Source organism: Mobula hypostoma, chromosome 13 (assembly GCF_963921235.1).
Source record: "Mobula hypostoma chromosome 13, sMobHyp1.1, whole genome shotgun sequence".
NCBI lineage: Eukaryota > Metazoa > Chordata > Chondrichthyes > Myliobatiformes > Myliobatidae > Mobula > Mobula hypostoma.
In genome coordinates this window covers 81040577-81056776 of record NC_086109.1, presented here as the reverse complement: position 1 = coordinate 81056776, position 16200 = coordinate 81040577, and the positions used below count along the sequence as shown (strand labels likewise).

Here is a 16200-nt window from a genome sequence, read left to right as displayed (position 1 = left end):
ACCAGCATATGTGATACCATCACGTGTTATTCAAACAACAGGAATTCTGCAGATGCTGGAAATTCAAGCAACATACATCAAAGTTGCTGGTGAACGCAGCAGGCCAGGCAGCATCTATAGGAAGAGGTACAGTCGACGTTTCAGGCCGAGACCCTTCGTCAGGACGAACTGAAGGAAGAGTGAGTAAGGGATTTGAAAGTTGGAGGGGGAGGGGGAGATCCAAAATGATAGGAGAAGACAGGAGGGGGAGGGATAGAGCCGAGAGCTGGACAGGTGATAGGCAAAAGGGGATACGAGAGGATCATGGGACAGGAGGTCCGGGAAGAAAGACAAGGGGGGGGGGGTGACCCAGAGGATGGGCAAGAGGTATATTCAGAGGGACAGAGGAAGAAAAAGGAGAGTGAGAGAAAGAATGTGTGCATAAAAATGAGTAACAGATGGGGTACGAGGGGGAGGTGGGGCCTTAGCGGAAGTTAGAGAAGTCGATGTTCATGCCATCAGGTTGGAGGCTACCCAGACGGAATATTAGGTGTTGTTCCTCCAACCTGAGTGTGGCTTCATCTCCACAGTAGAGGAGGCTGTGGACAGACATGTCAGAATGGGAATGGGATGTGGAATATTGTTCCTCCAACCTGAGTGTGGCTTCATCTCCACAGTAGAGGAGGCCGTGGACAGACATGTCAGAATGGGAATGGGATCCCATTCCCATTCTGACATGTCTGTCCATGGCCTCCTCTACTGTGGAGATGAACCCACACTCAGGTTGGAGGAACAACACCTTATATTCCGTCTGGGTAGCCTCCAACCTGATGGCATGAACATCGACTTCTCTAACTTCCGCTAAGGCCCCACCTCCCCCTCGTACCCCATCTGTTACTCATTTTTATGCACACATTCTTTCTCTCACTCTCCTTTTTCTCCCTCTGTCCCTCTGAATATACCTCTTGCCCATCCTCTGGGTCACCCCCCCCCTTGTCTTTCTTCCCGGACCTCCTGTCCCATGATCCTCTCGTATCCCCTTTTGCCTATCACCTGTCCAGCTCTCGGCTCTATCCCTCCCCCTCCTGTCTTCTCCTATCATTTTGGATCTCCCCTTCCCCCTCCAACTTTCAAATCCCTTACTCACTCTTCCTTCAGTTAGTCCTGACGAAGGGTCTCGGCCTGAAACGTCGACTGCACCTCTTCCTATAGATGCTGCCTGGCCTGCTGCGTTCACCAGCAACTTTGATGTACGTGTTATTCAAACTAGTTTAAAAATAAAATGAGAAATAAGATTGCATGGAAGTTTATATTCTGATAACTGTGTATTTCTTTGACTACTTATCAACTACATGACATTACAACTTGGTCATATACTTGAAGAATTATGGTTCCTGCTTGGGTGGGTTGATGGGGTCTGGGTGAATGTTGCTAGGTTTGGTGGGGATGGAAAAAGTAATGTTGATCGCGTAAGATCTAGACGAGGAGTTACCAACCTGGCGTCCATGAACCCTTTGTTTAATAGTATTGGTCCATGGCATTAGAACGATTTGGAACCCCGGTCTAGAGCATGAAGCAGGTCAATTGCCATTCGTGGTGAAGGACGTAAGCAGCATGTATTGCTCTGTTACAGGTCCCGTGGCAGTGATGAGTGGTGAGGAAGACTCTGGCAGCCCCCTCCACCACATCAATCATGGGATTATCACCCCTTCATCCATGGACATCGGACCAGATGCGGTGGTTATTGGGATGACCAGGATCCCGGTGATTGAAAACCCCCAGTATTTCCGGCAAACCCATACCCTCGGGAAGCATCCAGAGACATGTAAGTGCAAATATTTCTGAGTTCTGTGTGTCTTTTGCATTATGATCCTCCACACTACGCTGTGAATAATAACTGCTGGGAACAAGCTTGCATGTTAGTCAGCCAATGGGCTACAAGTGTCCTTCCTTATATATGGGTGCAATTTAGACATCAGTGCCTTCAGAAATGACAATTCCTACAGTGTGTGAAATCCAATCAGGTCTAAATGGTTACTAAAATGTGCTGCAGCACAAGGGTCATGTGCACTAAGTGTGAAATAAATCGTAACACATGCATTGAAGGCAGGATTGCCCAGACTGTATTCCGATAGTAAATGGACATAAGCTCAGCCATGAAATAGAAGATCTTCAGAACAGCACAGATTCTGCAGGCTAAGCTGTCCCCTGGGACCATGGACACTTTATGACATTGTTTCAGGTTAGTTTAAGAGAAACAACATATAACACAAGACATTTCCGGAACCCATCCCTGAAGTCTGAGTGAGTCAGGAGGGGAATAAATGTAAGGCTGAAACATTGAACAAGTATGCTGTCTCTGTCTTCCTGAAAGAGGAATAGCAGAGAACTTAGTCATAGTCATACTTTATTGATCCTGGGGGAAATTGCTTTTCGTTACGGTTGCACCATAAATAATAAATAGTAATAAAACCATAAATAGTTAAATAGTAATATGTAAATTATGCCAGGAAATAAGTCCAGGACCAGCCTATTGGCTCAGGGTGTCTGACCCTCCAAGGGAGGAGTTGTAAAGTTTGATAGCCACAGGCAGGAATGACTTCCTATGACGCTCTGTGCTGCATCTCAGTGGAATGAGTCTCTGGTTGAATGTACTCCTGTGGCCAACCAGTACATTATGTAGTGGATGGGAGACATTGACCAAGATGGCATGCAACTTGGACAGTGTCCTCTTTTCAGACACCACCGTCAGAGAGTCCAGTTCCACCTTCAGACTGCAAGTGAAGGAAGAGCTCAGGAAAATTAAAATGAGTCAGAAAAGTCACAGTGGTGAAATAAATGGGACTAAAAGAAGATAAAACACCAGCACTGATGGCCGTCAAATTTTGAAGGAGATGGTTGTGGAGATAGTGGATATAGTGCTGGTTGATATCTTCCGAGGTTCCTTAAATTCTATAAACAGTCATCTGCTTTGAAAGCCATCAAATGTACAGTATCCCCAAAGTTTAGGAAAGGAAGCAGAGGGAAAATAAAAATCCATAGACTAAACAGACTAACATCAGTCGTAGTGAAAACGTTGGAATGTATTATTGAGCAAGTGAAAACAGTGGACTTACAAAGTAATAAGAAGGCTAGGCAAAGTCATCATGGATTTATGAAAGGAAAGACATTTTTGAAAAACAATAGACTGCATGCAGGAGGATAGTTAAGGGCAAACAAGTTGACGCGATGCATTTGAACTTTAGGAATACTTTAAGATAAGCTCATACTTACATTAGTGAAGTACTATACTGATAGGAACTGAGAGCAGCATTCAGATAGCTAAAATCTCAAAAAATCTATAATAAAAAAACAAAAACACTAGAAAAACTCAGTAGGTTAATGAGCCCCTCTTTCCACAGATGATGGCTGACTTGCTGAGAATTTTTTGCATTCCTACTGATAATGCAAAGTTGGGGCTGGTGTAGGACGTGTGGCGAATGCAAGGACACTTCATTGGGATATAGTTATGTTACCTGAATGTGTGAGACAAGACACCTAAACTGTAATGCTGGGAAATGTAAGGTCATCTGTGTTAGTAGGGAAAATAAAAGGGCAGATTGTTTTTCAATTAGTGTCATAGAGTCCTAGAGCACGACAGCTCAGAACAGGCCCCTTGGCCCATTTAGTGTGTTCCAAACGGTTATTCTGCCTCGTTCCATCGACTGCACCTGGAACCTAACCCCCAACCCCCATCCACGTACTTATCCAAATTCCTCTTAAATGTTAAAATCAAACCTGCATCCACCACTTCTGTTGTTAGCTCATTCCACACTCACACCACCCCGTGAGAGAAGATGTTCCCCCTCAGGTTCCCCCTAAAATTTTCACCTTTCACCCTTAACCCACAGGAAGAAAAGTTCAATGGCTCCAGGGTGTCCTTGTACATAAATTACTGAAAGCATACATTTATGTTCAGCAAGCAACTCTGAAGGCAAATAGTGGGTTGGCGTTTACTACAAGGGAACTGGAGTACAACTGTGGAGGTCACTGCATCTTGAGTATTGTATACAAGTGTATACAAATATTCTTGCCAGGACCTGAGGACCTGAGTTTTAAGAATATGTTGATGAGGTTAGGACTTTATTCCTTGGAACGTAGGAGGATGAGGGGGGATCTTATAGAAGTATACAAAATTATACGAGATATGGATAGGGTAAATACGTGTGAGCCTTCAGTCCAGTAAATGGGTGAGACTAGAGCTAGAGGTCAAAGGTTGAGGGTGAAAGGCAAAAGACTTAAGGGAAACTTGAGGGGGATCTACATCACTCAGAGGGTGGTGTGAGTTTGGAATGAGCTGCTGGCAGAAGTGATAGATGTGGGTTTGATTGCAATATTTAAGATTAGTTTGGATAGATACGTGGATGAGTGGGGTACGGAGGGCTATGCTGCCGGCGTAGGTAAATGCAACTGAGCAGAAAAACGGGTCAGCTTGAACTAGATGGACTGAAGGGCCTGTTTCTATGCTGTGGTCCTCTAGGACTCCCTGTTATAAGGTCTCTCCATTATAAAAGAGTGTATGTGTGCAATCCAGAAAAAGGTAATGGCAAACCAATTCTGTAGAAAAGTTTGGCAAGAACAATCATGGTTGACCCACATCATGCGACACGGCACATGATGATGATGATGGTGATATGTGCAATATAGGGAGTGTAATAATATCTGATCAGACTGATTCATGGAGTGGCAGATTTGTTATACGAGGAGAGATTAAGCAGACAAGCGTATATACTCTTGTGTTTAAAAGAATAAGAGGTAATCTTATTGCCGCAAGTAAAATTTTCAAGTGTTTGACCAGATAGGTGTCAAGTTGATGTTTCCCCCGGTTGTGAGGTCTTAAAACAGAGAACAGTATCTCAAAATAATGGCCATTGTGGAGCTGGATGAGAAGAATGCACATCATGCAGAGAGTAGTGAATCATCAGAATTCATGACCCGAGAGAGTTGTTGAATATATTCAAGGCAGAGATCAGGAGAATTTTTTTTGATATTAAGGAAATCAAAGGATATAGGATTAGTGCAGAAATATACAATGAAGTAATGGTTCAGTCGCAATTGTACTAAAGGACAAGAGGGTAGGTGAATATTCATGCTTCTATTTCTTATGATCTTAGGTAAAGCCACACTCAAGGTTATTCAGAAAAGGCTGCTTTTTTTAAGTGAATTTTTTTGCACTTCCATCTGAGAAAGTAAACTTTTCCAACAAACCTAAGGGAGGAAACTAGGCGTTTTTGTCCATTCTCTCAAACCATTGTCCATCACTCCTGCAAGTGCTTACATTTCACACATATGTACCTTTGGCCAGCAAAATTAAAGTATCTTAAGGAGACCAGGGAAAGTGCAATAAATCAAGGTATTTTATAGTCCAACAACTTTTTAAAATAGTTCTTTAAAATGCAATAAGTGAAAGCAAAAGATGTGCTCAGGCACAGGCAACTCACAGATGCTCAGGCTCAGTACTGGATGGTTATCAGGCACCAGGACCTGGGCACCCCAAGGAACCAGGCCTGATGTCCTTGGGACCTCCAGGTCCTGGATATGTCAGCAGACATTTGGGTCAAGTTCAAATTTCAAAGTAAATTTATTATCAAAGTGCATACTGTATATGTCACCATATATAATCGTGAGATGCATTTTCCTGCAGGTATTCACAGTAAATACAACACCATAAAATCAATGAAAGACTGCTCCCAACCAGTATGCAAAAGACAACAAACTGTGCAATACAAAAATAAAAATTAATAATAAATAAATAAACAACAAATATCAAGAACGAGGTGAAGAGTCATTGAAAGTGAGTCCATAGGTTGTGGGAACAGTTCAGTGAAATCATCTCCTTTGGTTCAAGAGCCTGATGGTTGTGGGGTACTAACAGTTCCTGAACCTGATGGTGTGGGTCCTGAGGCTTCTGTACCTTCTTCCTGATGGTAGCAGCAAGAAGAGAGCTTGGCCTGGATGGTGGGGGTCTTTGATGATGGATTGTGCTTTCCTGCAACTGCAGTCTATGTAGGTGCGCTCAGTGATGGTGAGGGCTTTATACATGATAGATAGGGCCATATCCACTATTTTTTGTGGTATTTTCCATTCAAGGGCATTGTTGTTTCCATACCAGGCTGTGATGCAACCTGTTGATATATTCTTCGTCACACGTCTATAGAAGAGTGTCATTGTTTCAGATGATCTGTTGAATCTTCACAAACTTCTAAGAAAGTAGAGGCACTTCATAATTTTCTTTGTAATGACACTTACATGCTGGACCCAGGACAGATCCTCTGAAATGGTAACACTGAGGAATCTAAAGTTGCTAACCCTCTCCACTCTGATCTCTCGATGAGGACTGGCTCATGGACTTCCGGTTTCCTCCTCCTGAAGTCAATAATCAGCTCCTTGTCTTGCTATCATTGACTGAGAGGTTGTTGTTGTGGCACCAGTCAGTCGCCCTGATGAATCGTCAGCCTCTTTGATTCGGCCAGTGGCAGTGATGTCATCAGCAAACCTAAATATGGCATTGGAGCTGTGTTTAGCCACACAGTCACAAGTATAAAGTGGGTAGAACAGAAAGCTAAGCGCATAGCTTTGTGGTGCACCCGTTCTGATAAAGATTGTGGAGGAGACTTTGTTGCCAATCCAAACTGACTGGGGTCTGTAGTGAGGAAATCAAGGATCCCGTTGCACAGGGTGATAGTGAGGCCAAGTCCTTGAAGCTTATTAACTACTTTGATGGGATGCTAGTATTGAATGCCAGGTTGCACTCAATGATGTATGTATCTTTGCTGTCCAGAACTTCCAGGACTGAGTGAAGAGCCAATGGAGTGGCATCTGCTGTTGACCTGTAGTGCCAGTAGACAAATTGGAGCAGATCAGGCAGTGATATGTCTCATTACCATCATTTCAAAGCACTTCAGCGCAGTGGATGTACATGCTACTGGACAATAGTCACTGAGGCAGGTTACCATGCTCTTCTTAATCACCAGTGTAACTGAAGCCTGCTTGAAGCAGGTCAATACCTCAGACTGCCAAAATGAGAGGTTAAAGATATCGGTGAACACTCCAGCCAGTTGATCGGCACAGGACTTTAGTGCTCGGCCAGATGCTTTCTGTGAGTTCACCTTCCTGAAGGATACACTCTCATCAGTCTCTGAGACTCAAATCCTAGTGTTGTCAGGGGCTGTGGGAGACCGTGAAAGTCCCTCCATGTTTTGACAGTCAAAGTGAGCATTGAAGGCATTGAGCTCAAATGGGAGCAAAGCCTTGTTGTCACCTTTGTCGTCTGGTTTCACTTTATAAGAGGTGATAGCTTACAAGTCCTGCCACAGCTGTTGAGCATCAAGTTTGGTCTGGAATTGTCACTTTGCACGTGAGGTAGATTTCCAGATAGCTCTTCTATTTTACTTCTATTTTTAATGTCAGCTAGACCCCAAGTCTGACATAAGTTGAGCCTGCCAGGACTGTGTCCAATGCAACATGTAATCTCAGGACCTGTGCTCCATGTTATATGGGTCCCAAGTACCCAAATCCAATGAGTGGGCCCCAAGATCTGGGCCTGAACTCTATGTGGGAAGCAATGACCTGGCCTGGAAACAGTTGTTCTCTAAAGCCCTGTGCTTGATATTAGATGCTCCCCTCCTCTATTGGACAGGCCACGAGGACAAGGTGGACTATCATTAGATGAGTCACAAGCCTAACTAGAACCTTCAGGAAGAACCAGACTTCCCAGTCACTGAGTAGTGCTGGGCTTCATGGTAAACTGGATAATGATGTCATTTGCCTTTCACTGAGTAACGTCTGACCTGAGTATTGCTGGCCTGGACTCCACAGAAAATTGGCATCTCATATCAATGCCGTACAGGGCCACAACTTTCCCTCGGTACATCAAACATTAAATAGTACAGCACAGTGACAGGCCTATTACCCCACAGTGTTGTGCCAAACTAATTATGCCACTGACATATAATAACTTCTCTCTTCATGTCATCCATATCCCCCAATTTCCTGCATATTCGTGTGTCTCTATAAGAACCTCTTAAAGGTCTCTATCATATCTGCCCACACCCCTGACCAAACAGGGTATTCCAGGCACTCTCCACTCACTGTGAAAAAATTGCCCTATGCATCTCCTTTGAACTTTCCGCCTCTCGCCTTAAATGTGTGCTTTCGAGTATTGGGCATTTCAACCCTGGGAGAAAGATTCCGGCTCTCCAATTTTTCTAATCCTCACATAATTTTATAAACTTTTATCAGGTATCCCATCAGCATCTGCTGCTCTGGTCTAACCACTCCTCATAACACATGCCCTCTGATCCAGACAGCGCGCTGGTAAACCTCTCCAAACCTCCCACATCCTTTATAGAATGGGATAAACAAAAATGAGTGCAGTTCTCCAGATGCAACTTAATCAGAATGCTCAAAAACTGCAACATAACTTTTTTTACCTCTTGAACACAGCGCCTTGACTATTAAAGCCAAGCATTCCATATGGCACCTTTACCACCTATTAACTTGTTCAAGTTCAGGTTTGTTGGCATCTGACTGTACAGAATCAGAATCAGAATCAGGTTTAATATCATTGGCAAATGTCGCGAAATTTGTCATCTTTGCAGTAGCAGTACAATGCAATCCATTGCATTGTAAAACTATGTGACTTATAGTAAGAATATATATATATATAATAAATAGTTTAAAGAACAGTGCAAAAATAAATTTTAAAATAGTGTTCATGGGTTCAATGTTCATTCGGATATTGGATGGCAGAGGGGAAGAAGCTGTTCCTGAATCGTTGAGTGTGTGTCTTTAGGCTTCTGTTCCTCATTCCTGAGGGTAGCAATGCAAACAAGGCATGTCTCGGTTGATGGGGATCCTTAACGATTGATGACGTGTTTTTGAAGCATTGCTCCTTGACGATATCCTGGATACTACGGAGGCTAGTGCCCATAATGGAGCTAACTACGTTTCCAACTCTCTGCAGCTTATTTTGATTCTGTGCAGTAGTGCCCCCTCCTATACCAGATGTTCTCCACAGTACACCTGTAGAAATTTGAGAGTGGCTTTGGTGACATAACAAATCTCCTCAAACTCCGAATGAAATAAAGCCACTGACGTGCCTTCTTTGTAGCTGCATCAATATATTGGGCCCAGGATAGATCCTCAGAGATATGGACATCCAGGAACTGGAAATTGCTCACTCTTGCCACTTCTGACCCTTCAATGAAGACTGGTATGCCTTCCCTCATCTTACCCTTTCTGAATTCCGTCGATTCGATGGTCTTACTGATGTTGAGTTCAAGGTTGTTGCTGCAACACACCCGATATCTTGGTCCTGTACGTCACTATCTGAAATTCTGCCAAAAATAGTGTGTAGTCAGCAAATTTATAGATTGCTTTTGACATAGATACATATATACAACCAAACTCTTTACAGGAAACTGTTATTCCTCTTTCCAGAAGCAATGGACTGGAACCTAAGATTCCTCTGTAGCTCAGCGCTGTTAAGCGGCCCGCGATTAATTGTGTACTTTCGCAATATAATGTGGTTCTGCTGAAAAGCCTAGAACTCATTTCGGAAACTGAGCTCCAGTAAAGTGAATGGGGAGAAATTTGGAAAATAGATTAAAATCTACATACATAACAGATGTTATTATAAATTTAGCACATGATTCTGAAGGCAAATTTCTACCTTAATACTATTTTTATTTTTGCTCAATCATATGAAAATTGGTATGAAATTGATGAGAAGTTCTTAGAAGCCAATTGGTGCATATTTTGTTTAATTATGTAATGGTTCTTCCAGCTTTAGAATATCTGTGTGGATGTGCATTAATTTTTACAGTGAGTGAAACTAAACAGTGAGGTAATTATGCCCTAGAAAGGGGGAGATGGTGGGAATGTGGATGAAAAGTAGAATACTTAATGTTCGCGCAGGGAATACTGATTTGTGCAGGGATCCTCAAAAAAGCAAATACGCCAAAAAACAAAAGAAAAAAAATCAGATCGTTTTCAACATCCCCAAATGCTGGAAATTCATTAAAAATTTACAACTGTAAAGCCGCTCACAGCCAGAGTCACTTCTTCATGTGTAATCAATAAGCTGTATTCCCATTTGTGGTTAGATTTCCAGATTCATCATGGTATTTTCAGATGAATGTTTTGCAATGTTTTTTTTTTGCAAGTTAAAATCCATCAATCTTGTGGCATGCTTTAATTGCATGTTACAACACAGATAGCGGCCATTCAGGCCATCGAGTCTCTGTCAACACCTGGCAGTACAGTCCCATCCTACCTCTCTGCAGCCTCACTGTTTGGGATTATATGATTCTACAACATCAAAGCAGACCGGTTGGTCCATTAATCACCCATTTACACTAACCTGAACTAATCTCATTTCATTTTTCTCTCACTACAATCAACGCACACTGCCACACCACCCCAAGATGCTACCATTCACATATACTCTAGAGGCAGTTTATCTACCAACTGTAGATCTTCGGTATATGAGAAGAAACTGGAGCATTGGAGGCAAATCCATGCCTTCACAGGTAGAGAATGCAAACTCCACAGGGACAGCATTAGAGGTCAGAATTGAAGCTAGGTCACTAGAACAAAGAGGCAGCAAGTCCACCAGCTGTGCCGGGAAATTTTCATATTCCATAAGTTCTCTATCACACGATTTTAAATTTCCCCTTCATTCTGCTGCCACCTCCCTACATTAAGGGGCAATCTATTGTGGTCAATTACTACTGTTGTGAACTGTTCAGCTAGTTATTCTAATATACACTAGCAAGCTGGGGGAACATGTTGTGTCCTTTTTTCGGGTGGTTAGTCCACCTTTGGTCCCCACCTGGCACTCAGCTCTCACCTGTGGCTCCTCGTAGCTGTTTGCATGTGACAGCGGCCACACCCCGGGAACGGCTTTGACAAGCCGGCTAAACCAGGTGAGGGTAGCCGACGGGTCTCAAACCCTCGGTGAGATAGGGAGTTGTCTATCCCAGCATGTGAAGACAGACTCCGGCGGATTGAGCGGACGAGACCTATGGTAGGTCCAACGGTCAAGAAGGTGGTCTCTGCAAGTGTCGTGGAACGTGTAGAGCAGGACAAGACACAGAAGACGTCATGGTCATCCACTGCGCCTAGTCCCATCTCCAACCGTCTAGACTCTGTCTTGCCACTGGATCCAGATGGGAATTGGGAAGAGAGAGTGAGGCTGACGCTGCGCAACTCTCCCTCACTTAAATCCAAATCACGCGCAAGGTCCTCATCGACGTCAACGATGGACGAACAACAGCAAGCTACAACAAATTCAGATTGGATCAAATTACAGGCACGTTTATTACTTGCAAGGGAAGGTCTACCTCCATACATTAAGTTGGTAGGTAGCTTCAATCTTATAGCTCAAAACAAACTATTTTTATACTTTTACAGGGATCAGTAATTAAGTAATTGATCAACTTCATGTCTTTGAGGGCATTCCATCCCATAATGGCATTCCTTCCTTATCTGTATCTGTGGCATCTGTTCTTTAATCTGATCATTTACCTTTTGAGGCTTCTTTTCCTCATGACAGCTGTGTCCTGTTTTTCACTGTTGTCAAAACACCAGCTGCCATAAACACACATCCTGCCATAAAGCAGACACAGACATCTTGTAAGCTTCCATCCAAACCAGCAACATATTCTGGGATCACACAGATTCCATTCTGTCACATTCCATTTTAGAAAAGTTATAAATTAATAAAGACTTCAGTGCTACGGATATACTTCCACACCACCAAGATGTCAGAGGACCCTGCAAAAGCCATTATGCAGTAATGTAGTAAAGAATGCTTACTCCATTCTGTTAGACCAAATTGAACTTGGAAGCTAAAACTGAGGCCTTCCTTGAAGTTGCGAGACAGCTGCCCCATTAGAGTTGTACTTACACTGACATGAGTGTTTGATAGTTCTGGGTCTGCAGATGATGAGGAAGGACCTCACTGAGACCTAGCAAATACTGAAAGGCCTGGAAAGAATGCACACGGGGATGTTTCTATTAGTAGGATATTCTAGAATCTGAGAGCACAATCTCAGAATGAAAGGACAACCCTTTAAAACTGAGATGAGGAGGAATTTCTTCAGTGAGAGAGTGGTGCAGAGTTTGTTGTCACAGAGGGTTGTGGTGGTCAAGTGATTGGGTATATTTGAGGCAGGGATTAATAGGTTTTTGATTAGTAAAGGGTTACAGAGGAAAAGCAGGAGAATAGAGTTGAAAAAAGGTGGTGGTGGGTTGGGGGAGCAGCTGTGATTGAACACCAGCACAGATTTGATGGATTGAGTGGTCTAATTCTGTTCCAAATACCTATTGGCTTATGACGGTGAAATGTGAATTTGCTGTGACTTAAGCTGCACCTGCTGCAAAGATTATATCAGTTTTATTATTAGGAAATTTAAGTACATGGATTGGTACAAGAATTAACTGCAATCTAATTGAATGGTGAAATAGGTTTGATAAACTCTGCTACCTATACCTGTTCTTCCACGTTTTACATAGTATTTGCTGAGGTGGATTTGAATAAAGTGAGCTCTGATTGCTCAAAATTTGTACACTAATTAATCTTTTGCCTTTCATACATAAGTTTTGAAAAATTTTATTTGGTGATTTTCCAGCATTTTGAGTGCTTTATGATTCGGCATTAATAAGCAGAGGGGGGTCTAAATAAAAGGATGACTTGAAAAGAAAATATTATTAATAATGTACATTTTTCAGTGGAAATTTCCAGGAAAACATGCTACCTGCAATAAGAGAATTTTGTTTTCTTTTTAATCAAAGAAATGGGTTAAACACAAAAATGGAAAATATCATGGATCCAGTATCTTCACACTTGATTCTGGTACAGTGAGATCGTACTTTTTGTTGACAATTGGCAGTCCCAATGGCACTATTATAATCTCCATTATGTAAGTAGATTATTGACAACATTACTATCATTTTAAGAGCTGCTTAGTCACAGGAGACCACATCCTTGCCATGAATGACAGTCTCAGCCTTGATATGGCTTGTCCGAGTCAGTGTGTGGGCAACAATTTGTCCACTCCGGATTTGTAAAATGCTTGAGGTTGAAAATTGTCCTCCGGAAGGTCTGTGAAGAGGACAATGCAGGAACATTTGTGCATGAACTTCAATGAAACTGAAGTTCAGAGACAGTGTTCAATGCACTTACCACCTGCATATTTTAATGCATATAGCAATGGGGAATTTCTCGCATTTCTTTCTTGTAATCTCTGCACATTAGGAAGAAGAACTCACATTGGAACTGATCTGATTTTTCCAATGTAGGGAAGCTACCCTATCGTCAAGCAAATACACACTGAATCTCCTCCCAGAACACTATGGTGGCAGTGCGTGCACTCACAAAATAGCACTGTCGTGACTCACTCAGGCTGTTCCCACCACACCTCCCAAACCTGTGACATCTAACACCAAGATGTAGAAGGGCAGCAGGCACACGAGAACACCACCAGAGTCAGAACCAGGTTTATTATCACTGGCATACGTCATGAGATTTGTTGATTTGCATCAATAGTACAGTGCAAAACATAAAAGTCACTATGTTGCAATGAGAAATACATATAAAAATGAATAAATAAGGCAAAGTTGTGCGGTCGTGTTTATGGCTTCATGGATCTTCTCTGATGGTGGAGGGGAAGAAACTTCGAGAGAGTATGCGGTGTGTTTGCTAATTGGGGCTGCTGGTGGGAGGTGGCCCCTGTTCTCCAGCAATCCCTCTCTCTCTCTCTCTTTCATTGGTCCTCGACGCAGCGGGCTTGCAGGAGTGACATGGAAGACTGTAACATCAGAGCAGCAAGTTGCTGGCCTCCGCTCTCTGTGCAGGTGTGGCCTCTCTCTCTCTGTCTCTCTCTCTCTCTCTCTCTCTGTCTCTCTCTCTCTCTCTCTCTCTCTCTCCCTCCCTCCCTCCCTCCCCTTCACTGGAGAGAGAGAGAGAGCCTGTCTGAGATACCAAAGTGCTGGGTTATGGACTGTTGATTTGATAGAAGACTCTCGATCAATGTCTACTTGGGGGCTTTTGCTATTGCTTACGTGGTGGTGGGGGGGGGTGGGTGGGTGGTGTCAGTGCTCCTGCTAGATCGAGTGGGGAGGGGTAATGCTTTTGCTGCTGCTTGTGTGAAGGGTGGGGGGAGGAAGGGTTTTGGGGCTTCGATGTTTTCATCGTTCATTCTATGGGGCCTCTTGTTTCGTGGATGTCTGTGAAGAGTATGAATTTCAGTTTGTACACTGTATATATTAGAAACATCGAAAACCTACAGCACAATACAGGCCCTTCAGCCCACAATGTTGTGCCGAACATGTACTTACTTTAGAAATTACCTAGGGTTACCCATAGCTCTCTATTTTTCTAAGCTCCATGTACCTATCCAGGAGTCTCTTAAAAGGCCCTATTTTATCCGCCTCCACCACCATCGCCGCCAGTCCATTCCACACACTCACCTCTCCTTGCATAAAAAACTTACCCTTGATATCCCCTCTGTACCTACTTCCAAGCACCTTAAAACTGTGTCCTCTCATGTTAACCATTTCAGCCCTGGGAAAAATCCTCTGACTATCCACATGATCAATGCCTGTCATCATCTTATACACTTCTATTAGGTCACCTCCGTCGCTACAAGGAGAAAAGGCCAAGTTCACTCAACCTATTCTCATAAGGCATGCTCCCCAATCCAGGCAACATCCTTGTAAATTTCCTCTGCACTCTTTCTATGGTTTCCACATGCTTCCTGTAGTGAGGTGACCAGAACTGAGCACAGTACTTCAAGTGGGGTCTGACCAGGGTCCTGTATAGCTGTAACATTACTTCTCGGCTCTTCAACTCAATCCCATGAATGCACTGTATGCCTTCTTAACCACACAGTCAACCTCACAACAGCTTTGAGTGTCCTATGGACTCGGACCCCAAGATCCCTCTGATCCTCTACATATTCTCTGATATTAAGTGAATCTTGTGGGCACGTGGTCAAGTGATTAAGGCACTCGACTAGCGACCTGAAGGTCGTGAGTTCGCGACCCAGCCGAGGCAGTGTGTTGTGTCCTTGAGCAAGGCACTTAACCACACAGTGCTCTGCAACGACACTGCTGCCAAGCTGTATCGACCCTTGCCCTTCCCTTGGACAACATCAGTGTCGTGGAAGGGGGAGACTTGCAGCATGGGCAGCTGCCGGCCTTCCATACAACCTTGCCCAGGCCTGCGTCCTGGAGAGTGAAGACTTTCCAGGTGCAGATGCATGGTCTCGCAAGACTAATGGATGCCTTTATTATTATAAATGAAACTTTGAACTTTTAAAATGCTGTGTGTCTTCAGGCTCCTGCATCTCCTCCTTGATATTAGTAATGAGAAGGTATGTCCCAGATGGTGAGGGTCCTTAATAATGAACCACCTGTGGGTCCCTCCAAACCCCACATGCCATCCAGACTTGGAACGGCATCACCATTCCTTCACCTTTGCTGTGCCAAGTTCATCTGGGCCATGCTCTCTTCTCACTGCTGCCTTTGCTCAGGAGGGACAGGAGCCTTAGGTCTGCCATCACAAATTTCAGGAACAGTTACTGCCCCACAACCATCAGACTCCTGAATGAGCGTGGATAACCTGACTCACTTCAACAATGAACTGACTCCACATCCTTGGGTCACTTTCAAGGACTCTACACCTCACGTTCTTGGTATTTATTTATTATTTGCACAATTTGTCCTCATGTGCACAATGGTCAGTTTTATTATATATTGTTTTCCATAAATTCTATTGTTTTTTAAAAAATTTTCCTGTAAATGCCTGCAAAAAAACAGAATCTCAATGTAGTACACAGTATACATACTCCAATCATAAATTTATTCTGAACTTTGAAATTCTGGAAGCACATTCCCAATAGCACTATGAGAACATTTTGATTCAAAGGCCTTGTCAGCAACACTTTATCCCCAAAAAATTAGTAAGCAAGTAAATAAATGGGTCGACCACACAGTCGGTATCTACATAAACCTTGCCCAATACCCTCGGTCTGATACTCTCATTCTTCAACTCTTTAGCATTCAAGTCCTGTGTGCCTCAAGTTTCAAAAACTATGACAAATTGACCTGGTCCTACAATGAATGATGCCCATGATCAGTTTTCACTCACACTGTGCCGTGACATCCAGACATTTA

At 43.3% G+C, this 16200-nt stretch overlaps 1 protein-coding gene across 1 annotated transcript in view; it reads left to right on the top strand.

The window, feature by feature from the left end:
* ntrk3a (neurotrophic tyrosine kinase, receptor, type 3a) overlaps positions 1 to 16200 on the top strand; it is a 983676-nt gene that overhangs the window by 774682 nt on the left and 192794 nt on the right. Inside the window, exon 12 of the mRNA XM_063066043.1 lies at positions 1613 to 1804. Coding sequence (XP_062922113.1) covers positions 1613 to 1804 — 192 coding nt within the window. The remainder of the gene's footprint in view (positions 1 to 1612; positions 1805 to 16200) is intronic.